The sequence below is a fragment of the Haemaphysalis longicornis genome, unplaced genomic scaffold (genome assembly GCF_048455015.1).
Source record: "Haemaphysalis longicornis isolate Haplotype H1 unplaced genomic scaffold, Haemaphysalis longicornis Haplotype H1 scaffold_5, whole genome shotgun sequence".
NCBI lineage: Eukaryota > Metazoa > Arthropoda > Arachnida > Ixodida > Ixodidae > Haemaphysalis > Haemaphysalis longicornis.
In genome coordinates this window covers 100,152,450-100,177,306 of record NW_027526385.1, presented here as the reverse complement: position 1 = coordinate 100,177,306, position 24,857 = coordinate 100,152,450, and the positions used below count along the sequence as shown (strand labels likewise).

General features: G+C 47.6%; 1 protein-coding gene across 1 annotated transcript; it reads left to right on the top strand.

The window, feature by feature from the left end:
* The first annotated feature begins 76 nt into the window (after positions 1 to 76).
* LOC144138621 (uncharacterized) lies at positions 77 to 24,571 on the top strand. The gene is made up of 6 exons (XM_077671006.1): positions 77 to 862; positions 4,700 to 4,791; positions 8,288 to 8,372; positions 13,960 to 14,060; positions 18,081 to 19,947; positions 24,085 to 24,571. Exons 2-6 carry the CDS (start codon positions 4,776 to 4,778, stop codon positions 24,386 to 24,388), a joined length of 2,373 nt encoding a protein of 790 aa, XP_077527132.1. The 5' UTR covers positions 77 to 862; positions 4,700 to 4,775; the 3' UTR covers positions 24,389 to 24,571.
* Positions 24,572 to 24,857: the final 286 nt, after the last annotated feature.

Sequence of the window (24,857 nt, the reverse complement as noted above, 5' to 3'; positions counted from 1 at the left end):
TAGTTTGTGCGGGTAGGGTTTTGATAGTTTATCCGCACTAGGTGTGCTAATGTCGAGTCGCAAGACTCTCGACCATGGAGGAAAAGTCGCACTGAAAGCCACTGCGAAGCCAGTTGTATCCATTTGTGTTGAAACTTGAACAACTTTTTAGCTGGTTGCGTTCAACTTCAAGCACGCGTTCAAGAAACGGGCTATTCTGTGAAACAAGTCCGCGGACATGCAAGAAAGGAAACCGGCCCCCATAGACATTTCTACGTGTCGGTTTAATCCGAGCGTTCTGCGCAAACATTTCCAGGATTCTCCGCACATAAAGTGAACGCGCGATGGTGGAACGGGCCGAAACAGACGAGCGACGCACATTGCCGAGATCGTCTGCGTCGCCTGTAAATCAAGCCAAACGAATGGATAACTTCAAGGTTTTGGTGCTTTCAGTTTAGACTTCCGTTGCTGGCTTTCCGGTTGATCCCCCTTCGCGTGCACGTGCCGTTTTCTTCGACCAGGCGCCGCGAGCTGCACATGCCGCACGACGGTGAAGGTGCAGACGCAGCTTGAGCGCGTTCACGCAGTTCACGTAGCGCACGCGGATCAACGGGGACTCTTCGCTTCGGCAAGGGCCACCTACCGCCCAGTTCGTGCTGCTGCTGTTCGAGCTCGGCGTCCCGCATGCGAGCTCGCCGTGCTGTCTTTGGGCTGGGACGTACGGGCGCCTTCTGAGCGCGCTGTGTAGCCGAAGAAGACTGCACGAAGACGTCGGGAGCGGCTGGAGGAGGTGTCCGGGTCGTGAACGTGACAGGCCGTCTCTGTGAAGCTCGTGAGCTACCCTACGGTCGGCGTCTCCTTTCGGACGACTGGCGTCGCAACTGTACGTTTTATTTCGCGTTTCTGGTCCGCTATTTACGCGTGTAACTGCTTCTCCCGTAGGTGTAGGCCACTCCTGGTGTTTGTGAACGGCGTTATTTCTTTGCCTGTAATCCCCTCCGTTCTCTGTTCCGAATTCGAACGCGGTCGGCCGCGTGCAGACCAGCGCGCGTCGTATCCCCTGGAATTTGTCCCGGTTTCCCGAGGGCTGCTGCTGCTGAGTTTTATCTTACTGCAGATAACGCTGTTCGGGAACGTGACTCGCGAGTATGCGCCGGAAGTTACGCGAAGACGTCACGAAGAACGGCCGCCGCAGCCAACCACGCGATATCGCGTGAGGGTGCCGGAACACTTTTTATTTCTGACGCGGTCTCGCGTGGTTGGCTGCGCGGGCCGTTCTTTGTGACGTCTTCGCACGCGCAGCCAATCACAGCCCACCCTGTCGAAAGTTTTCCGGCATCCCGTAGGATGTCTGCCCCCCTCAATGCACTTGCCACTGCTCATCGTTCTGAAAAGTCAGCAACTACACCAAGTATAATCACACTACACTGAAAAGAAAGGGCCACACGGAAGTTTATTTGAACCCAAATATTCCACGATGCTTACATCAATTCCCACGTTATGTTTGGCGCCTGCCAATTTTTTGGGTGACTTGTTCCTTGTTCTTTAGGGTTCCTTGCTGGGTTCCTTGTTCTTTTTATTTTCCGTCATGTTGGTTATTGTCCCTTCATTCCTGCACTCTACATTCCTTCAAGATGGCTTTCACTGTAGCTGCCATGTTGATGCACTGCGTGCACTCTGAAAGGCTGTGAGCTTATTTATCGCTCTTATTGCTAGCAGTGCTAAGATAGCTAAAAACAGCGCTCCAGAAAAGACAGGGGTGACGTCACGTGCAAGGAAATGTGCAAGGATTGATTGATTGATTGATTGTGGGGTTTAACGCGCCGACGCAACGCAGGCGATGAGGCGCGCCGTAGTGGAGGACTCCGGATTAATTTTGACCACCTGGGGATCTTTAACGTGCGCCAAAATCTCGGAACACACGGGCGTTTTTGCTTTTCGCCTCCATCAGAAAAGCGGCCACCGCGGCCGGGAATCGAACCCGCGACCTCGTGCTCAGCAGCGCAACGCCTTAGCCACTGAGCCACCACGGCGGGTGAAATGTGCAAGGAAGTTGTTACGCATGTTCGGTATGCATATAGTGCGTAAAGAAGTGTGCATGTGTACATGCATTCTACAAGGGAGCGTGACCCTGTTGTAACTGTGGAAATTTATAAATGGAGGAGATGGAACTTTCCAGCCCCCTAATCTTGTATGGAACGAAAACAAACTGCTCTCCAGCAGCACAACTTTACTGGAAGACGCCTTTAAACATATGATGTAGCACTGTTAAGTCATGTTGGTTACGACAGCCTGTTGTGAAACAGATATGCGGGTCAGTTGGGGGGAAGGGGGGGGGGGGTTGCAGTGTTAAATGCAGTGGTCAAGAAATTGAAGTCAACAAGATGGGCATTAGCAGTGAACTGTTCATCTTGTGCACCCTTGCCTTTCTTTCAGTGTTCCTGTATAGAACTGCTTTACCACGGTATGCAGGGTACAGCTGCAGTGGAAAATGATAGCCCCAAGTGACCGATGACCGGCGCAGTCCAGTTGGAGCGCATGTCACTGCTATGTGCGACTGCACGTGTAGTGGGAATGCTGGGTGCATTACATGTTTGCAGCGTGGAGGTGGGCGGTAGAAAGCAACTTCCCTTAATTAAAGCATGCATGGGGGGTGAAGTAGATATCATGGTCGCATTTTTCAAATTTAGATGCGCTGCAACGCTGATGCATTGCTTGACTGACAAGTGAAATACAAGATTTGCGTTCAGAATGGGCATCTTGATAGTGGCTGCTTTCGGTTGGTCACCCTTGCACTGCAAAGATGTAACGTATCCACCACTCCCGCTGTGCACACGGTTGCAGGTAGCGCTGCGTGTTGCAATCTTGCCACCTCATTTGTCGGACACTTGTAGCAACCCTTTGCCGTTGTGGCTGTGCTCCTGCCATTCTTTTGTGTGGGGTTGGGCCTTAACTTACTGCAGAAGTGTTTCCACTGCAGGCACTAAAATCGACTTTGTGTAGCAGGCACATTGCAGTCAGGGGGATTAGCAATAAGCTTACGTGAGAAGCGTAAACTTGATTTTTAGTGAATTTTCTGGACAGAGCCAGGCAAGAAGCAAGAACTTTTGTTACTGTCTAGGCAGTGTGCATTATCAAAAGGCAGCCAGTTCCTTTCATGCATTATGTGCATGAGGGTTATATTGCCCCTCTCCCCAGCCGACATTAGGCAGTGCCAAGAATAACTTAAAATGACAAACTGCTACCAGCCTCAGTTATGAATTTATTGCAAAATTACCATCATAATATATAAATATCTTGCACATCAATATATAGCCCTGGCAGCTGTCATCTAAAAGGCTGCCAAGGCCGGTTTCTCACTGAAGCGATTTGCTGGCATGACAGAACTTCCCCTAATCTGCCTGAAGCAGGTAAAAGTTGTTCTTTTGAAGAAGGTAACCTTTTTTGTTAAAGCCATTGGGTAGAGGGAGGGTACTTCACTGGTGTTTTTTGTTGGTGTGTCTGCATCTTTCAAAAGACAGCATGCCCGAACCTTATTGTCCACTTCCTTTGCTATCCTTCTGGCAAGTAGCTCATAAGACAAAGCCAGTGATACGTTTCAGTCCCATTTTGGGCGCCTTTATGGTGTAGTCCTGTCCTGGGTTAGGACACCAGTGAATGACCTCTGGCCACTCCTTTCCTCAGGCGGCTTCCTGTGTCCTTCATGTAGATGTTGCAGCGAACTCAACCACTAAGAAGTTCATTGTTTGCCAGGGCAGCCGTTGAAGGGAACAAGGCCAGTTCTCAGCCAGCCTCTCCTGTGCTTGTGTGTAGCAGCTTACATGCAGCCAGCCTAATCCAGGACAGGAGCCTTGCCTGGTGTGAAACCTATGAAGGAACGTTTCAGACGACACACTTCACATGTCCGTATAAAGCGCAGTAACTTTACTTGGGACCAGTCTATCTGGAGACAGACGTCCAGGAACCTGCTGTTCTAGGGCGCGATGGCAATATGACTATTAGAAACTGAAGAACAAAAAGAGCATGTTTTTGGCCCCGTGTGCGGCTATTTATATTTAAAGTCGCGTGCCAATTTGTCCAATTGCACTGCTAGTGGGGGTATCTGTACATTCCTTCTGAATTAACACCGTCCTTCGAATTTCACTGCAAGTCGCTTCAGATATGCGGCCTCCAGGGCAGTGGAGTTGTCTATTTTCAATGCCCCTACCTTCTTCCTTATGGTGAAGGAAGCTACTTGATGCTAACGTCAGCTTCCTACTTTTGGGAGAGAAGTGAAAAGGCTCCACACTGAAGTTCTAGCTTTTGTCAGCATCAGCTTGTTCTAGTCTAGCCTACTGTCACCAGACTAGTTTTAAGCATACATGTCAACTTACAAGGGCTGAATTTTTCAGTAGCTCCTGGCTATCATTCCTTCTTACGGAGGGAATTCATTTCTGGAGGGCCAGCATCAAAATGACCTTCGGGAGCTACTCCTTCATCATAGTACATTTGATGCATTTTGGGGCAACGGAGGCAGTTTAAAGTCGCATGATGGCATTAGTGTGGGTCATAGTGAAAACAGTTCTTCTTTGCAGTACTATAATAGTGCGGTACCTACACAGCAGAGCATGCCAGGTAGTGAGGGGAAGTGTGGAGCCGCCACTGTTTTCACTCCTTATCTCACCTGTGTGCAAACTTTCCATGCTAAGTTTTAACATGGTCGTCATCTTTTTTGCTGCAGCGAAGTACGTGGATTGGACAACTTGGCCAACAGAGGACCCAGTTGAACGTTTGACGAACCCAGTAGCAGCATCAACATGAGGGTGCTTGTGGGTGAGTTTCTTCTGTCACAGTGCTATATTTTTGTTTGAGTTCTGTTATTCATAGCACGTGCGGCAGTTTTTCTCTGAGAGCGTCAATGAGGCAGTGACTAATTTCATTAATTATGCATCCAGTCTGATTAAACTTGGTGAGAGTTTGTGCAGGGTAGTACTCGCATTATGTAATATATGTATGTTGCCATCGGTTTCGAAGTAAATCGGCAAAGCAAATGTTTTTGGTAATGTCATAACTGATGTGTCAGAAGTCAGTTCAAAGCTCAAATAAAAATTTAAAACTTCGTCATAGGTTAAAGCCCTAAAATAACTGCGGAAGTAAAAAAAAAGTTATGAAAACATTGGAGTGAAATGCACGTTTTTGTCACTGCATCACACCATTGCAAAAGGCACTGTGGTGTTTTGGCCCGGTGGGCCGCTATCACGATAGAAACAAACTCGGACAGCTAAACTATATGAACACCCCCGTGGGTTACTGACGACTGACTGCGCGTATTGCACAGTGCAATTATATAGACGACGTCACAGGCTAGCAGATCGCAGCGCCATCTCTTATGGTGTCACACAACCAGTACCTATGCACAGCAGCCACCACTGCGGTTTCGTCAAAAGTTACACCTTTTAGCTGATTAAGTGACATATTACGCCTAAAAGCCCCAAAAAGGTCTCAATTTAAAGTTGTTTTATAGCTTTGTGTGTGTTTTCCACATCTTAAAAAAACAGAGCCACTATGTGCTACTTTGTTTGCTACGCTTCGAAATACGCACACAGAATTCAGATTATGGGCGCACAAATTTCAAGCGGTCGCCCCACCTGGTGCTTGCACCCTGAGTGATTGATTGAACCTCTTGACTGGCTGAAATGATAGTTAATTAGCTGTTTGGAAAGGCAGTGTCCAATGCACCACTGGTACTATGCACTGCTGTCTGCAAGCTTTGAGTAGCAAGGGGTGTGTACACTTGTGTGAAGCAAGATATCAGTTTGGAAGCGTTGCAGTCACGTTCACGTGGCACCTTTTCTCTCCATTATTGCGACAAAAGAGCTCTAATTTGTCGCCCTTGTTATGCCTATGTTTAGGCTTAACGTTTGGCAGCCCCAATGTTAGGCTTAACAGCCTGCCAAGTATTATTAATTGCATGTACACCCGTCCAATTTTTTGCCCATATCACGAGAGCGTCGACCGTTCCGTTGATCAGCGCCGTATGATGGAGTGATACGACAAACTCAGCGAGAGTAACCGCATGTGCACTAAGCAAAGGCTGCTGCTGTCTTCTTCTGCTAGGCTGTTCCAAGAGCAGACAGCCGCCCCCGATTTTTTTATTCGCTTGTCACACGACCCTCCAACCCGCCGTTAACGGGGCGAAGAGGGCAAGTGAAAGAGAGTGGTAACAGCAGTACGGGGTGGCTGTCTGCTCTTGGAACAGCATAGCAGACGACGGCAGCAGCGGCCTTCGCTTAGTGCGCGTGCGGTTACTTTCGCCGAGTTTGTCGTATCACTCCATCATACGGCACTGATCGACACAAAGGTCGACGCTCTCGTGATATCGGTAAAAAATTGCACGGGTGTACCTCAAGCTGCAGACACTGTTTGACGTAAGACCTCAAAGATTAACGTTAGGCCTAACACCATGCTGGTGCAAACGTGTCTTCCGCTCCTGCTGCACTGGCAGCACATCTGGCCCCTTAAAGTCTTCTTACATCTGTGAAATCCTGGGAGGATGGGTGAAAGAGCTTTGACGTTAAACGAAGGGTGATGAATTCACTCAGAACTTACTTTGTTTAAATGCACCAAATTTCTTGTTCGGATCAGTTCAGTGGAAGCCTTAGTAGCATGAAATGATGCATTCCCAGTGGGGCACTCGATTGCGTCTCAAGTGCGAGGAACCTGATTAAGGAGAAATGGAATTAGATGTACTTTTGTAGCGAAAGCTTTCTTAGTTAAACCAGTGGTGTTTTGTCAAAGAACTAATGCATTTATCCATGGGTCAGTTAATTGACCGAAAAGCTCTATTACGATCTCTAGACACATGGTGCGTGCGTGAAACCGGGCTTCCATTGTGTCAAAGGGGTTACTTGAAAATCGCGAAAAAAGGAAAGGTTCTAGATACAGTTGAACCTCGTTATAAGAGACATGGATGTAAGAGACAAATGGGTATAAGAGACACTATTCACCCACATGGCTGTCTGCCCTATCTTTCCCATTAAATTGACCTCTTTTATAACAGACATCGGATGTAGAAGGCAGTTAGTTGTAAGGGACAAGTCATCCCTGAACTTTAATCGATAATCTCGCTTGTAACAGACATTTTAACTTCAGATGCAGTGCCACCAGTCACTAATTGCAGTTGCTTCCATTGTGGAAATACAGGTGGACGACAGACGCCTGCAGTCGCTATTTATTTTAACTTCAGCAAACGCATAGTGGTTCAGTCATCTATGAGATGACGATGAGAAGCCCTGCCAATGGCAATGCAACTCACAGAAGTGGTTGAAGCTTGCTGCCATCCATTGGAGCGCAACCGCACATGCGGGCTCTCCCACTCGTGTAGCTCCCAATCAAGAAGCATCGCAGATGTCAAGTCCTGCAAGCGTAATTAATAGCCTGAGCACAGAGCGGAAGAAGCTGTGCGCTCTGGCTATTCATCAGGCTTGTGAACTCAACATCTACGATTCATCTTCCACAAACAGTGAAAGGAAAGAAAGCTTGTAGAATCAGTTGTAAAAAACAGTGTAAATACTGTCATGAAGGAAACAAAGATTCAGAACTGTTTCATAAATTCTGGGGGTCAAACATAAATTAGAATGAATCGTTTGCAACATGCTGTAGCGTTCCTTTGAGCTTACTTTAGTCATACGGTGCCCACACTAAAGTAGCAGTTGACCAGTAAGTGAAAACATGGTTCCCTGCTGAAAACAGTGCTCCCTGCTTATAAGAGACATCTCATATAAGAGATAGAAACTGCTGCCCAGTACGTGTCTCTTATAAAGGGGTTCAGCTGTAAGACAATACATGCATTTATTCCGAAGTAGAAGTGCAATAGTATACCTTTATTTCGTGAACCACGTGCCAGTATACATTTTCGATTTTTCGTAGATGTGTTTACTTAGTGTGTGAGGAATGGTGGCATGGATTCATTCTTCGTTTGCGATTTGGGTCTTCGAAGGATTGATGATTGATTGGGCGCACTTTTAGCGAACGTTGGGCGCACTTTTGTGACGCAGTTTTGATAATAAAAAAAAAAAAGCTTTTGTGCTTCTCTCAACTTAAGGGATGGTAGTTTTTTCACTGACAGTTCATTGGGGTTTTTTTTGGCAGCTCTGGCTACTCGTTCCACTATCATTACCATTCGGGGTTACTGATAGCCAGGTGGCAACAGTATATAAATTTGACTTGGATACAATAAGCATTTGTTCTGTGACCCAGAGTGAGGCAGTGATGACCACTTATGGTAATGGAGCGGAGCAGCGACCTGATCCATTTGTCGCCTGTGCAGGGAGCAGGCAGTCTCGGCCTACAGAGTACGTGGACCTCGTCGCTGAAGTCCGCAAGCGCAGCGCTACTGATGAGCCTCCTCCCAGGTGAGGCTGAGTTTTGGCCGAGTCTCGCCAAGCGATCACGCGCCATAACTTCGCCGATTGCACAGACTTGCTAGCTCTTGTTGGAGCGTTTGTGCCACAGCGTGGTGCAACCAAAACGGTTCGAATAGTTGACGCAGTTCTTCAAAGCAGTCACGAAGGAAAAATACAAGTTTGATTTATTAAAAAGACTGATTTGCCCCCAATAACAATGATATCAATTTTATTGTAAACTTCAAACAAATAGAGATGTCCGCACTACATCTCTCTTGCCCATATTACATCACTATAGCACAAAATACAAAAGCTTGTCTGTGTTTCTTCCATTTTTTTTTTTTCTGTGAAAAAACATCTTTGGTGGCTGGAATGGAACTGAGTAAGCTACCAAGGGCTGGTTCTTTCAAACAATTATGCATCTTCGCAGCCCATTTAAAGAGGTGCCATAGTGGAGATATCAAATGGAGGCATTGTGTAGTTTCAGATGCATAATTGTTTTGCTGTTTAGTGAAAGTCCAGAGCCACGGTTTATTTGCAGAGCTATGAAGAAGATGCGCCAGGTGTGCTTACACATGCTTCACAAACTACTATGTCGCGCAATAGCTTAGCTGCCAAAATTTTATTGTGCGCACAGAGGGGTAAGGTGCTTTCAGAATTGTGCTGTCAGCCAACATTTCCAAAAATTAGCAAGGTGCTTGGTGTAAGGGACTGTACTTTTATTTTTTAGTTACAATGTGCAAACATTGCCTTGCCACCCCCTCCCCTTCAATCAATACAAAGACATGCGCCGAGAGCTTTAGTATTCGTACTCTAGTGGCATCTTGAACGCCTTCAAACTGAATGGACATTTTACTCGTATGTGAACGTTACAGTTCTCCGTGACACTTTATTTTAACGTTGCTTAGTTTAAATGTCTGTCTAGCCAACTGATAGTTACAGAGGACGTTACATGAGCATTTGTGCCCTCGCCCCAAAGGTTTCACACAACTTTGGGAACACAACTTTGGGAAAATCAGTATACTGAAAAAGAATACTGGGTTAGCATGAAGAGTTGTTTATAACAACTGCCTCATGCAATTTATTTTAAAGTTAAAATATTGTTGCAATGTTCGACATTCCATTCCTCATCCACCAGTGCAGTAGAGTGGGCATTTTGAAAGTGATTCAGAACTTTTAAGAGAAAGTACAAATTAGGTTTAAAACTAGTTTGAGCTAACCCCTTTTAAGGGCTTACGACGACCTAGGCTCGTCATGGGCGGTCGCCACTTTTTTGCCTGTGACGACCTGTGGTCCTCATCATGGGTCTTCCGCAATGTTCTGAGGGGCTTTTGATGAGCCCAGCTCGTTTAAGGGTGCATTTCTGTGGGAAGCATAGGTGGCAGCACAGGTTTTGTCATTGGGGCTTTTATTCAATGGGAGTTTGTACATTAGATGGCGGAATGCGTGCCTTGTGTTTCCGGCGTGTCTTAAGAAACATGACCTCACCAGTGCTGGGTTCTCAGAGACTGCTTTCTCGTGCAAGCGTGAGTGATGAGGATGTCGGTGGCGTATTTGACTCAAGCGAAGAAGACAGCGGTGAGGGTTTTACGGACAGTGACACTAAATTTATTGCAGAATACACCTCGAATGCTTTAGGTATGGGGCATTACACGTGGAGTATGGAATAATCACTAAAACATTCGCAAAGGTTTTTGTTTTGAAGATGTGACTGAAGCATTTTATGCCATAAGAAAATTTGGCAATACTAGTACCTAATTGTGTTTCTTAATGAGCCCTTAAGGGGTTAAGGGTAAGAATGGCTTCATTGTGAGAGATAACTTCTTATTTTGAACGTTCCACGGCACGAAAACAATTTGACGGCAGTAGAGCCACCCTAACATAGCAAGGGCATGCTTCATCTGCGATTGAAATTGCGTAGCGAAGCACGGTGGATGTCGATTGGAAGTTTCTTATTCAAGTCAGACAATATATTCATTTTGAATGTGTTTGAAGTGTGAACTTCACTACTCACTACTTGCGTCAGCATCTCTTTATGAGGGCGCTGAACGGAAGGAATGAGGAACGCTGTTTAACTAAGCATCAAGATTTTATTGCTTTCAAAAGCTTTGGCATTTGGGATAGTCTAGAATGAAATACCTTGGTGCTGAAGCTTGGGTTCATGCTGGACCCCTTCCTCGAACCAGCATACAACTCTGCCGTGCATGCTTGCAAAGACGACGGCAAATGAAGAGTCATTGTTCAAATTACTACCTTTTTTTTTTTTTTCCCGCTTGATCATGTGGCCATAGGTTGTAGTTTTTCAAATATAGAGCCCATTATTTAAACAAGGAAGTAATTCTGTAAAAACCCTCCTTGAAGACAAAGCACAACTTGGTTTAGTTTGAAAAAAAACAGCCTTTGGTAACTCGCCCGGCTCCATTCCAGGCGCGAAATATGTTTTTTAATTAAAAAACAAAATGCAAGAAACTGAAAGCCTTGTGGTGATGCATGATGTGAGTAGTCAGTCCAACATTAACTCTTTCGTTACCGCGGTAAATTGACCAATTTTGAGGGGTCTAACAAAACGTTTTGGTAGCATTTTGGCTGGCGTACCCGCAAATTTTCCCGCCATTTTTTCGCGGGGCTACCATGGTTGCCAGACCAGAACTGCCCTCTGTTGCTTAGCTCGCATCATACATTCGTGGGTACTACAAACGTATTGGGGCCCGTAAAGGTCGTGGATCTGTCAGCCCGCTCTGGTTACAAATTGGTTAGGCACACATATTGGTTAGGCACACATTGCAGTGACATAAAATGCAGATGATTCCGCACGTTTTCCAACGACACTAGTTTTAATAATGTTCTCATAAATGATTCTGAAAAAAATTATCAAATTCGTAATTTTTGTGCAGGCGTCGAAGCAAATGAAAAAAAGTAAGTTGTGTAAATAAACCACCGGTAGTAGAAAAAAATTTAGAATATACATTTTGTAGGTAAACATTTCAAAAACCTGTCCTAGAAAGAAAATGGAGTTGCACGGTACAATTTGTCAGATATAAAAGAAAATGTTAGCCCACGTGGTGCCCGTGCCTTGTGGTGAAGCCCAACCACTATTTCAAATTTTGCTGTTTTGGATGGTTCTCTAGAAGAAATCTGGTGATTTGACATTATTAAATGCCCCCAATTAGCATCCACATGATGTAAAAATGCCTTGTCAATGATTATGACCAGCACAATATTGAAGGCAATTAAGTGATGCGAAAAAAATCTCCTTGGAGTTGAAAACCAAACTTTTTGGTGGGAGCTTGTTGGTGTTCTGATGATCACTTATCAGTCAGAACTTTCATTTGCAGTTTATTATCATGTTCTGACTCGCTATGGTAGCCCTGCGTGCAGGAATAAGATACTCTGCGCTAGAATCGTGCCCAGCAAGCTTTCACCAAGCTGCCGTTGTGCTATGAAACGAGTTCAGCACTACGAGCCTACTGCATTGCAGCACCACCTAAGTTCCGGAAAGAAACAAATACAAGGCTGTTGGACATTTTGTCAGAATAGACAGTTCTAAGCAGCAACACTAGACCTCCGGAAATACCCTCGTATGAAACCAAAATTGGCCGGAGAACAGCTGGCGGTGTTCAAGGCCAATTGGAAGCGTTCTCCTCGTCTGAACTGGTACCCGACAACTTGGCGTTATCTTTTGACTTTCAGCGGGAGCTGTTATCGCAGAAGTAAGACGTAGATAAAGTGGAAGCACGATCGGCATGCTTGTTTCGAGGAACAGCAGCGGGCAACGAAGGCGCCATGGCAGATGAGCTCGTAGTTGGGTAACTGCGTAGTAGTGCCAAATAAGATTTTCGCAACGCAAAAACGAAACCGAAACTGCTGGAAACTGACTGAAAATGCCAGGCGCACTTGCTAGATATGCGGGGGACCATCAGAAATAAGCTTTGGCAGAATAAAGCTGCCCTTTTTCCGAAGCAAAGATCATGATAGTGAATAGCTGGTGTCATTTTCAAGTAATCATCACCTCTCAACGCTGTCGGATTGCAAAGCTGACAACATTATCAGGTACTTGACTTGCCAGGAACCTGTTGACAAAGAAATATTATGGTAATGCAGCGTAACCACGATCTGCATCCTTTTTTTTTTTGTCGAGTGCAGCAGCCATGCCCCCCTTCCTCGAAAACACACGCACCTCAGCTCGCAAAAAATGCCGTCAAAAATCTTAGTATCGCCGGAGTGGGAAAATTTAAACGGATTCTAAAAGTGCAAAGCCTAGACTAACCACTGGCCGCAATAGGTGTAGGAGGAACGACTACGCCGTGTCAAAATAGGCAATATAAATCGTCGATCACCGGTGATCAATTTGAATAGGCGTAGTAACGAAACAGTTAAGAACACTAACATCACAGTTATCGGTCTATTAGCAACTGCACGTTAGCATTCAAAACATCACAGTTATCGGTCTATTAGCAACTGCACGTTAGCATTCAAGAGGTACGATCAAGTGGTACTTAAAGCACCCCTGCGATTTCACCGCCCCATTTCTGGGCAATGGCTCTTGTGGCCGGCCCCCAATCGCACCGATGAGACCCTGTTGCGTCGTAGTGACCTCACCCGAACGTGGCTTAGGAGTCACCACTGGTTTGTCTCTTTTCCTTGATATATGTTATATTTGTTTTCAGTTTGCAATACAATCAGTATCATTGTTATCGGGGCGAGCAGTGTTTTTGATGAACCAGCCTTGTGTTTTCTGTTTATGGACTGTTTAAGTATTCCTGTCACGGTGAAAGAGTTCCAGGTGGTGAAAGAGTGCAGAAGTTGCCTCTTTCGGCTACTTTTGTTTAAAGGGGCCACGGAGGCAAAAATGCTGCTTATTAAAAACGCTGCTTTTGCTTTGTCTCAATGACAGGAAAACAGATTTTTATCGCAAGCTTAAATAATTGAGATATCAAGGGAAAGAGAAAAAGCAAAGTTGGCGACTCCCCCAGCCAATTTCACAGAATCGTTTTTTTTCAATCGGCAGCTGTTGACCAAAGCCATCGCCAAGAAACATGACTGGGTGATTGTAAGGGTGTTTATGGTTTCGGTTTATCATACAACTTGAATGCTAATGTGCAGTTAACACACTCGATTGATTGTAGGGTATAACGTGCCGACGCAACGCAGGCGATGAGGCGCGCCGTAGTGGAGGGCTCCGGATTAATTTTAGCCACCTGGAGGGGATCTTTAACGTGCGCCGAAATCTCGTGCACACGGCCGTTTTTGCTTTTCCCCTCCATCAGAAAAGCGGCCGCCGCAGCCAGGAATCGAACCCGCGACTTCGTGCTCAGCAGCGCAACGCCTTAGCCACTGAGCCACCGCGGCCGGTGCGGTTAACACTCACAACAAAGCTTTTAGTACTGGCCATATCATGTCACCACTGCAGTGTGTAATTCGAAAGTCTTTGAGCATTTCTTGCATTGTCGTCATTCAAAAGTGCCTTTCATTGCTGGACCGGAACTGAGCAAGTTACCAAAGGCTAGTTTTCTCAAATGAAACAAAGTTGCGTACTTTTTGGCTACCACTTTGTACAGTATCGGCAGGTGTCGACTTAAAGCAATTGTTTGTGCAGGTCTGGTCCAGTTACCCGCTCTCAGACTCGGCTTGGTGCAACGCCGGCAAAGAACCCCAGGCTGTCTGCAGGCACGGGAGCCGGAGGCAAGGGAGCCAAAGGTACGTCTGCCCTAGGTGTGCGAAGAAGTCTTCGAGTGCTTTGAGCAAAGTGGGGGATAAGAGCATGGGCAGGTGGCTATGCTGAGCAGTTCGAGTGAAAGCAGGGTTCGTGCGGGTCCTTGAAATCCTTGAAAACCCTTGAATTCAGAAGTAGCATTTTCAAGGGCCTTGAAAGTCCTTGAATTTTTACAGGTCCTTGAAAACCCTTGATTTTGGAGCGAAATTAAGAAGATGACCATTCTGCGTACGAAGAAATGTATTCCTACTCCGTAAATTTTCGCCACGTTTTTACGAGGAAACCTTTGCGTTTCAATTCTTAAACAGAATACACTTAGCAGATAATTTTAAACGCCTGGCCACGCTGAAATCAGTTTCGGTTTTTAAGGGCCTGGCTGCGCTGAGATCAGTTTCAGGTTTCAAAGGGTCTAGCCGGATCCATATCCAATATAGATTGGATATCGTGTTTCTTTTGGGAGTTGCGTTGTTCTCTCTCATAGCTCGAACGTTCGGCGTGGTTTGTGTGGCGTGTAATGTGTGCTGTCGAAATTACAGCACGGAGTAACTGTGAGTTAGGATAATGCCTGGTAAATCCAAGTTTCAATGCTCGTGGCTGAACGACGACAGTTATAGGCACTGGCTTGCACTGGACCCAGCGAGTTCACATCGGGTGAAATGCAAGCCTGGCGCGAAAACGTTTGACATCGCTGCTGTGGGGGAGTCGCCGCTGAAAAGTCATGCGAAAAGCTCCAATCATGACGGGAATGTGAAGGCAGCAGTGAGTAGCACCATGAAGAACTTTTTGGTGCCCTCGCAAAGCGAGCAGTCCGTGGACCCAACACCTTCACAGTGAAGCGGGCGAAATGGCACTGCGGTGCACCAGCAGCAGGGCGCAAAGTGCCAAGCAAAACGACGGGGGGCAGCGCGTGTCCTTTGCGCCCTGATGCCGGTGCACCGCAGTGCCATTTCGCCCGCTTTCTTGACCCTCAAAGCGACAGCCCCAACCCTGGAACACATGCACTTGCATGGTGCTACCCCGTCGTTTCAAAGCGACGGCCCGTCGTTTTAGAAATGTACTTTTACTGTGTAAAGTGAGAATCCTCTTAACATGTTTTCTTGTGCAATAAATAATACATCTTGATGCATTGAAACTTGTGTTTTGTGGAAGTAAGGCCCTCAACATGGTCCTTGAAAATAGGCTGGCTAGGCCTTGAAAGTCCTTGAAAAAAAATTTTTTTTTGTGATACCAGCATGAACCCTGTGAAAGTCTTTACTGGCACATGTAGTATTTGGAAGATCGGTCGTTGTAACAATGTGGACTTGGCACCTTCTTTAGCTTGACAAAGTTTGCCAAATGCAAGCATTTCTTTAACACAACCGGTTGTAAGGAACAAGTGGATGTCGCAAAGCTATTGATGTGGGCAGTAAACTGGTGGGGCTTGCCGAATCGCGGTCGGCTTAGTAATTAGCTAGTGTTGCATCTCGTCCCCGTTTGTCTGAAAGTAGGCGTAGGGTGCACGTTTATGCGTATACTCTTCATGTTGGTGGAAGGTGCATCTACTTGTATGTCGAATGCAGCCATGTAACAAGCCCACATGTTGCCCATGCTGGCAGTTGAAATTTTTGAGGTGTCCTGAGTGAGTGCAGCTGTCTTTTTTGAGTCTGGAAAAATGCAGTCATCAGAGAGGTAGCTAGGTCACGTGGGAAAATTCTAGCTGTAGACAATTCTTGACTTCAAACAGGGGGGCATAGTAACGTGGCGGCTGCCAATATGAACTTTGTTGTAGCATCACTCTAACATAGTTACCTTAATAGGACTTGTGGCAGTCGTAGTTTATTCATTGCTGGGTGTGGCATTTGCATGACTTCATTTGAAGGTGACAGCAGGAAGGTTGGATGGGTATACTGTATTTGCACGATTGTAAGGCACACCTTCTTTCGTTAAAAGTAGCCTACGTTTCGAGTTCGCATTGCATTCAGGGTCAAAACCAAAATCTGCTTCAAAACTGCCAGCAGAATTGCCGTTGACACGAACTCCTCCGAAAACCCAACTCAATCCAATCCAAAACAATCCATCAATGTCTTGTTGGTAAATTTTGGCACACCCGTTCCTGAATGGGCATAACCTTAGCCAGATGTTGCGCATATTTCTGCCGCTTCAATTAGCTGCTCGTTTCAGTCGCAGAGGCACCACTATGAAACGTCCATCAAGTGCAGGGTAATTTTACTTGTCGGCAGTGAGAGGAACCAAGCAGTATCATGCACAATGGGTGTCCTGGAAACGCGAGTATGCAGTTGACATGAGCAAAGCAGAGCCATATTTTCTTGCAAGGCTTCACTGTCCCCGAACCCGGACATTTTTAGAGCGCAGCACTTAAGCGCCCACTCCTGTGGTTTCGCATGACCGTCGGCCTCGTAACCGGGCGGCGGAAGAGGACACTTAAGATAGACTAGAGTGAGCAGGAAAACGGAGGAGTATAGTATGGCAAAGGTGTGACGGGGAAGGTGGTATGCTGAGGCTGCATGAGGCATGCTCGGCGGCGCCTACGCGCTGCGTGATAATGCCAGAATAGCGTGCGCTGTCGCGCGTTCACTGATGACGCGATTGCTTCCTGAAATGCGGCAGCTATGTGCCATCGCCGAGAAGACTGTAGCTTGTGCTGCGCTCAAATTTCACATTAAGGAGTATCGTAATCGTCAGCCACCTTTTTTGTGGACTTGGAGACTCCTGGGTGGACTTCATAAATTAGCAGAAAATGATCCAACGACCCGTCACGTCTAAAATTAAACGTCAAGGCACTTGCAATAGCAAAAACTCTGAATGTTCCCTACTAAAATTTTAATGCCCACTCAATAGGCTGGATAAGCAGGTTTATAAAGCATGAGGGATTTTTGCTGCCACTGTAATATCCCTACTATGAAGCATGGGGGCCTGCCTACCGAAATGCCTGTGCATTACATTCGGGGGCGCATTATAATAGTGTAAATACGGTACTTGGCAAGATGCGTGGCATGAAATGAATGTTGTACGCAGGAAAAAGAGGGGATGAGGAATTTTTTTACGCTGCATAAAAAACGCCTAAGCGTGTCAGCGCCTTTGTGGGGCAAAAAAGTGCTTATTTCCCAGGCATTGCTTACAGGTGTCTAAGAATAACAATCTATTAGTTTTAAGATTTGTCTGTGTTTTCATTGATACGTATGGTTTTTGGAGACCTTCTGGTTGTATTTAACACCTTGAAATTTTTTTTAATGCACAAGCCTAAAATGTCCCATTGTGTGAAAAACCGTTGTTGTCCTGTACAGTAGTTGGTTCCTTTTGCAGACAGTAAATGAATGAGTTCGTATGGGATCTGAACCCGGGTCCCCGGGGTAGCAGCCGAGACTGTGTTAACGCTGCCGCATACAGCTCTGATTCCGTGAAATCTGTGGTGTGGTGACGCTCCGCCAGTCTGCCTGCAAAAGTATGTAATCCGGGCGAAAAATTTGTGCAAGAAGACGAAGAAAGGAAACCAAGGAATGAGGCAGACACATCGTGAGAATAAAGAAGCCTGACAAAGTAATTTACGTCCAAGACAACAAAAAAAAACATTAATCAAGAGGGGAAAATATGATGTAGCAGTAATGAAGTAGTTGATGAGTTCTGCCAGGCTTTTTTTTTTCTTCAAACCACTCTAGCAGGTTGAAGTGCCACATGCATCAGAGCAATGACTTCTCTTGATTCCCATTTTCTTGTTCAATGCAATCCTAAATGCAACTTGCTATTGTGTGCACTTGTGTGTGCTGTAGCGCTGTAGTGTGCACTATAGTGTTACCATTTCAGCTTTTTAGTACACAAACCGGTTACCTCAACTGCGAAACACCAGTAACCTCAACGTCAGAACTTATGGTTGGGCAGAGTTTGTGAATGCCTAGAACACCGTAATAGCGCTACAGAAATTACTTCAAGAAGCGTACTCACATGCCGTTTCTGCATGTCTCTTCCTTCCGAATGTCTTTTTTGCGCCTCTTCTTTCATCTGTTTAGGTGGAAACTCGGCGGGCGAAGGCCCGGTGCGTCCATCGCCGTCCGGCGCCGTCTTGGCCCACCTGCGGAATGCCCAGGGCACGCTCACGGGCGCCCGCATTGTGTACACCGCGGATTGCACCGGCGGCGGCGACCGTCCCTGCTGGATCTTCGAGGACCTTTCCCTGTGGAATGAGTTCCTGTGTCGCGCCAGCCTGCGGCTGCGGGAAATTGCCGGCCGGCACAGCTGCCTGTTGCTGGGACGGGTCAATGTGTCGTGCCTGCCGCCGCCCATGCTAGACGATCTGCGGCACGCCGCGGCCATTGTCCACTACCTTTTGACAGCGCACCACTGTGTAACCGCCATTGACTGCCACACGGGCACGCTTGGGACCTACGAGTACCTCTTCTTCGACGCCCTCCGGAGGAGCAAGTTTGTCCGCTCAGTCAAGCTGCACCTAGTGGGATATGATCGGGACAACATCCTGTGCGCAGCGATCCCGTTCATCGAGCAGCTCAAGGAGCTGGAGTGCTCGGCGGGCAAAGACTACCCGCCGCTGCTACAGACGGCTCTGTCGAGCTTCCTCGGAAAGACCCGGTCGCTGACTGCCCTCCGGTTTCCTGAGCTGCGCATGAGGACCGAGCATGCCGAGGAGTTCCTCCGGGCGCTGGGCCGGAACCTCACGGTCCGCGAGCTGTCCCTTCATGCCTCCATCATAAGCAACGCTTCGCTCATGTATCGTGTGCAGTTCGCAGAGTACCTAAAGAAAACGAAGACAGTGAAGGCGTTGAGCCTTGTGGCGCACAACAAGGTGGAGCAGGCTGCTCTGAGGTGGGCCCTCGTGGGCTTGCAGACCAACAAGTCCATCACGAGCGTGAGTCTGGTGGGCTTTGCGGCGACCCGGAAGAATGTCCCAGCCTTGTCGAAGGTCCTGGAAAGGGAGGGCTACCTCCGTAGCTTCGCGCTTTCCGCTCCCGAGCAGATGTTGGCGACGATAGCGGACCTCGAAGCTTCTCAACCCAACCTGGACTACGACTGCTGGCGCCTGGCGCTGTCCAAGAACAAAACCCTGGAAGATCTCGCTCTGCCGATGCGCATCTGGAAGCTGGACCAGTGGCGGCAGTTCTTTGAGATGCTGTCGTCGAAGCAGAGCCTGCGCAGTGTGACCATCGAGGTGAACAGCGACAAGCACCACCTGTTTCCTGATGTCTGCCAGGCTCTCAGAGAGTGTGGCACTGCAGGCCAGAGGATCTCTTTTGAAAGCAACGTGGCCGACGACGACTTTGACCTGCTCCGGTACGTCGGGACGGTCAACATGCCCACGTTGCCCAAGTGTGACGGAACGACGCCGTACTGGCGGGTGGTGCGACAGCTGACAGTGCACCACCACATCGAGTGGCTGGACCTCTACCTGCAGCCGTTCGCCCCGACCGAGGAGATGTACACGAGCATCGCCAAGGGCATTCAGGGCACGTCCACCCTCCGGAAGTTGCACCTGCGCATGTGGTCGCGGGCGAGTGATGCCTGCTGGACGGCCATCTTCAAGGCACTGTCCAACCACCCGAGCCTGCGGGACCTGCACCTGGAGGCGTCCACCATCGGCGTCCAGGTGGCCGGACTCCTGGCGGAGGCCGTGCTGTCCAGCAAGAAGCTCTACCGGGTGAACGTGGTCGACCTGGGGTCGTGCCAGGCCAGCGTCTTTGTCCGGGCTCTGGCCGAGGACATTGCGGACAACTACACCCTGCTTGACCTCACGGTGAAGATCGGCGACTGGTGGCCCGGCCTGGAGGCCTCAAAGGCCATGTTTGCCGTCTGGGACGTGGGGAGGCGCAACTCGGACCTGGTGGAGCGAGCTGTCCAGTTCGCCACGGGCACTCGACGTGACAGGTATGTACCTCTTGAGCTATCTACATACCTCTCAAGACCTGCCTGCATGCCTTTTAAAAGATCCGGTGATGTCGTTCTAAAAAATTCTAGAAAGCTTGGAAGCATCGATGAGGCAAGGTATTATTGCCCGAATTCCTTCGCCATATCTGATTGAAGGTTTCTTTCCTCTGCCACTGAATGCTGTCTTCCCTGTGTGATATTTGCTTTCCATTTTTGGTGCACACTTAGTAGGGTAGAATAGTGTAGGAAAATGTGCAAGGAAGCACTTAGCAAGCCAAGCCAAGCCAAATGAAGGTGCTGAAAAACCCTTGGAGGCATATGAAAGTATGGGGGGAACTATACATTGTTGACGTGGACATGTTGTCGGATCAATTTCAACTCTTCTCAGAAGTATCCTGTATACCAGTGTTTCGCTCACCTTGTACGTGTCTTTATACTATCTTTATCCCAAGTGGGCTTGCTGCTCCTAGCTCAGGCTCCAGCGTGCAGCAGTAGAGAAGTTGAGTTAATAGATCCTAGCAGTTATCTGCAAGTAATCAGCTCAGTAGTTATGTCTCCTGTGCAGGAAGAGAGATTTTTTTGGTCGCTCTTTTTCACTTCAGTAGGGCACTCAGTACGCGCAGGTAGGTGAAAACGTAGGTTTGATAACCACTGGTGCATTTATCTGGATGAAAACGTCATAATTGCACAGTATTGCTTTATGAAGATTGAAAGGCTGCATTGCGCGGTCATTAGTGCAGATAACGCGCACGTCTTCTTTTTCCGGGTTGCAACAGGGGTGGGAATTAGGTGCGAGAAAATACGGTACCTCTGCGTTGTGGTTGTCCTAACCAGTCGGCAATAGACCCTATGCGAAATTGCTTGGTGATCTAGCAACACTGATGTAAACGAGACCGTCGGCCATATTGGTACGGGCGCCGATCGGGAAGTCTCGTATTGTTTACTGTGGAAGAGCAGGTGACGGTAACGCGGTATGGCTCAAACTGGACGGCGTTTTCCGGCTCCCGACCGCGGATTGTGGACGAAGGACTTGTCTGCGCTGCCGACTGTGTCCGAAGACTCGTACTACTCGGGGTGCCGTGCCAAAGACCCATCCGAGCGGCAGCGGAGCAGGGCATGCCGCCTAGCCACCGAGGCGCATTGCTCGCCTTCATCGGTGCGGACAAACACGTGCGACTCGCAGTAAGTAAATCCTTCTTTGTTTTTTACTTGACGCGAGTTAACCGGTATGAGCATTTGTATGGCACTTTGTTCACCGTTGTTTACCATGCAAATGCGCAGCGGCGACCCTGTTGCAGTAACTCTGAAAGAGGAAAGCGACAATCGCCAGACCATACCGCTAGTGGGTGGATTAGGTATTTTCAAATGCTGTACATCGAATTTACGGGATGATTTTTGGCGAAGATGTTAACGGAAAGGTTGCGGCCGTTTTCCGTGACGGTCGTCCGCCCGCGCGTTTGCCGCAAAGCAATCATGCTTTGCGGCGAAGTCAACTACAAAAGCGCACATATGCCTCGAATTTTCTTCTTTTGTGTGTTTTCATTATTTATTGCGCATGTTCTGCGCAAAAATCTGTTTGTGTGTCTTTCTTCTCCTTTTTTGGCGGTGGGGTGGTTGTGTTTGTTTTAAAGCGCATGTTTTTGGTGTGCACGAATAGATAATACAGTAAAACCTCGTTAGCTCGAACTCACTGAACTAGATTTTTTTAATTCGATGGGTCATCGGTATAGCCCGAATGTTTACCTGTTTATCTCGAAAGATTCTGGAAGTGAGTTCCAGATAATCATATTATTGCTTGCTTAAGTTATGACGAACACGATTAGGCGGGTACTGGTATCATTACCCACGCTGAGGTTTTTAAATGTTAAACTTCCTTCTCTTGAAAAATGCATTAACAAAGCATGCAGAGATACTTGCACGCTCGAACTTGACAAACAATTTTGACATCATTGCTGTTTGAGGTGTAGATTATTGCCCTTGCAACAGTGTTAAGCAAGACACAAAATCTGGTCATTTTGAGTCTGTTTTTTGCGGCCACTGTTTTCTGCTCGGTCCCTTTACCATAAACTGTAGCGGACTAGTCCTGTTCTTCACTGAGTGATATTTACTGTTACTCTCTCTATTTTTGCAGGTTGGGCCTCATCCATGTGCTCAGCAGCTGCTTTCGCTCCCGGAAGAAAAGTGGCCGGCCCTATGTTGTGTGCCTCACCTTTGAGATGGACAGTGGGGCGATTGGGGAGGCAGCGTGCGATTGCCCGGCGGGTTGCAGTGTAGCATGGAGTCACATCCTGGCTGCTGTGCACCTCTTCGCCCTCTTGCTAGCCGAAGGTTTTAAGAGGCGCCACCAAAGCTTGCGTGCACTGAGCTGCCACAACAGTGGGGACGTCCGAGACAGCAGGGCATCAAGCCAGCGAGTGTCCAAAACATTGACTGGAGAAGCCCGCAATAAAATGGCCCCTCCCTTCCCTCGCCAATGCGTCTGTTCGATGCACGTCGAGTACAGGAAGTGCCGTGCAGGCGCTTGGGAGAAAACGTGGTAGCCTTGGGAATGAGTTTTTTGCCCCAGTTGTGCTGGCCTCCCGCTCTTCCTCCTCCCCCCCGCCAGTGACAGAAACAAGGACTGGCATGGCACCTGAAGGGTCACCTATGAGCTACCAGCAAGCATTCAGGAGCACGCAGCAGAGGCTGGGCAACGTCGCGTTTACTAGACCGCGACATGCAGGGGTGCGCGAATGCTTCATTTTGTTCCATTTATATCCACAGTTTGCTATACTGCACGCGCTATAAATCAGCGAAGTAGTTTAATTTACTGGGATTTTCACTGTGGATACAAAAAACGCAAAAGCTCTCAAGCTGATGCGTGGCAGCCTGATGCAACTGTGGCCGTTTTCTTTTTGAATAAAACTTGAAAATTGCCTCAGCTACCTACATCAATGGACACTATCATTACGTCGGAGGCATGCATGCAGCGAGTGACAAACTAGAGGAGTGAGTGTGTATTTTAGTCGCAAAATATTCGACAGTAAATACATCGTTGCTGGAATGACAATGGGCACCAAGTTAACTTGACGTAACAACAAACCTTTCAGCCCGGAAAATCGGGAACCAAGTGCAAAAGCTCGAATTTTCCACCGTTAGATCATCATAAAACAGCGTTCGCCACTTCTGCAACGACACACGGCTAAATGCAACGTAAAGAAACCAACAACACACTCCCATACCAGGATCTTACATTTTTGACAACGTTTTAGACTGAGGGCCTTTTGCACCCCATACCAATGATTTAATTTTTAGCCTCCTCACGTCCTTTCAAATTGTATTTTACGAAGTTAAAGATCACGCACTCTGACATGGCGCTCATTGGCATCGATGCCCTCGTGCCATTAACACATACATACACATACGCAGCGGGTTCAAACTTGCGACCTTGGGCTTAGCATTAACTGGACACTGAAGTCTTAATACAAGTTGCTTTACATTGATAGATTAGCCTACTAAGAACACGAATATAACACTTTTATGCGTAGCTTTATGTAAAATAAGGTGGAAAATAGAGAGAACGTGAAGACCAGTGCCGCCACCACTGGCTATATACCACACAACTTGCACCGGAAGCGGTTAAATCATGTGGCGTGCGCAATGTCTTTTCTGCCTGCTACTGGATGGCGCTACTCGTCCATACTTGGGGCAGCGGTACCGCTTTTCGAGGAAGCGGGCGAGCTACGCGTGAGCGGTTGCTTCGGCACCAATATCCGCGGGGCCTTTAAAAGGACAATGTGTTTTTCTTCAACAAAGTGTCAGTGCTGATCACAGGTCCCATGAACGAACATTTTGCTTAGTGGACGGAAACTGACCAAACCACTCAGTACGTAGTAGCATTGTATTCGTTGCTTCTATACTGCTATACATCATCGCTGCTTCGCTTGCTTACAGTTCATTGTGACGCAAACAGCTGCTACAGTCACTGTTTGCGTCAAGTTTGATCAGCGTTTGATTAGCGATTACTGAATTGATTAGCAAATCAACGCCAAAGTGGCTATGGGAAGGTCATACTTTCGTTTGAAACCAGCGTGCTGGTTGCCTGCAGCGTCCCTTTAATAGTGGTACACCGGTGGCACGTCCACGTTCTTCCAACAGGTACTGCGCCCAAGCCCTGCAGCGCATGTCTGGCCATCCCGCGCTGTTGGAGCGGATCGCCTCAGCTGAGAAGATCAGCGAGGACGAAGCGGCGGCCACGGCCTGCCGAATGCTGGGCAGCCTGAAAGGACTGCACCAGTTCATGCGCGTGGCCGGCATCGTCAAGGATCGCGTCGAGTGTCTCCCGTGTCCGGACCAGCGCACGCAACTGCACGACTTGAACGACCACTGCTGGAGCCTGATCAGCCAGTACGTGTTTCTCGACCAGATCGTGGACCCCTGCCCGCGCCCTGAACGCTTCTGAGTGCGTGGACAGAGACTGCCCGCGAGGAGCGGGACACCGACGACCCGATGAACTTTTGGTCTCCTGGAGGTCCGTGAAAGGACTAAGCCCCTTGTACAGTTTCCTTCCTTCCTTTTTTTTCCCCCTTTTAATTTATAACAAAGTTTGCAGAAAGTCCTGCTGTTGCCTGTACAGTTTACTTTTTTTTCCTTTTGAAATAAAAAGGAGTGTGAAAAAAATCTTGGTGTTTGTTGCATCAACCTATTCAAGTAGTCTCTTTTGATTTCAAGCTGAGCTATGGAAAAGACTGACCCACGAAAGAAACACATAAGGATGAAAGGAAGATGGCAGTTTGTTTTTAAAGGGACACTGAAGTGAATTTGTCAAGCTCCCGTTTTTGCTTGCACTGCGTAGACTGGCTCAAATTAGCCCACTTTTCATCGTTTATCCGGTTGACAAATCGGTAATTATTTTACAAAGCGCCAAAGAA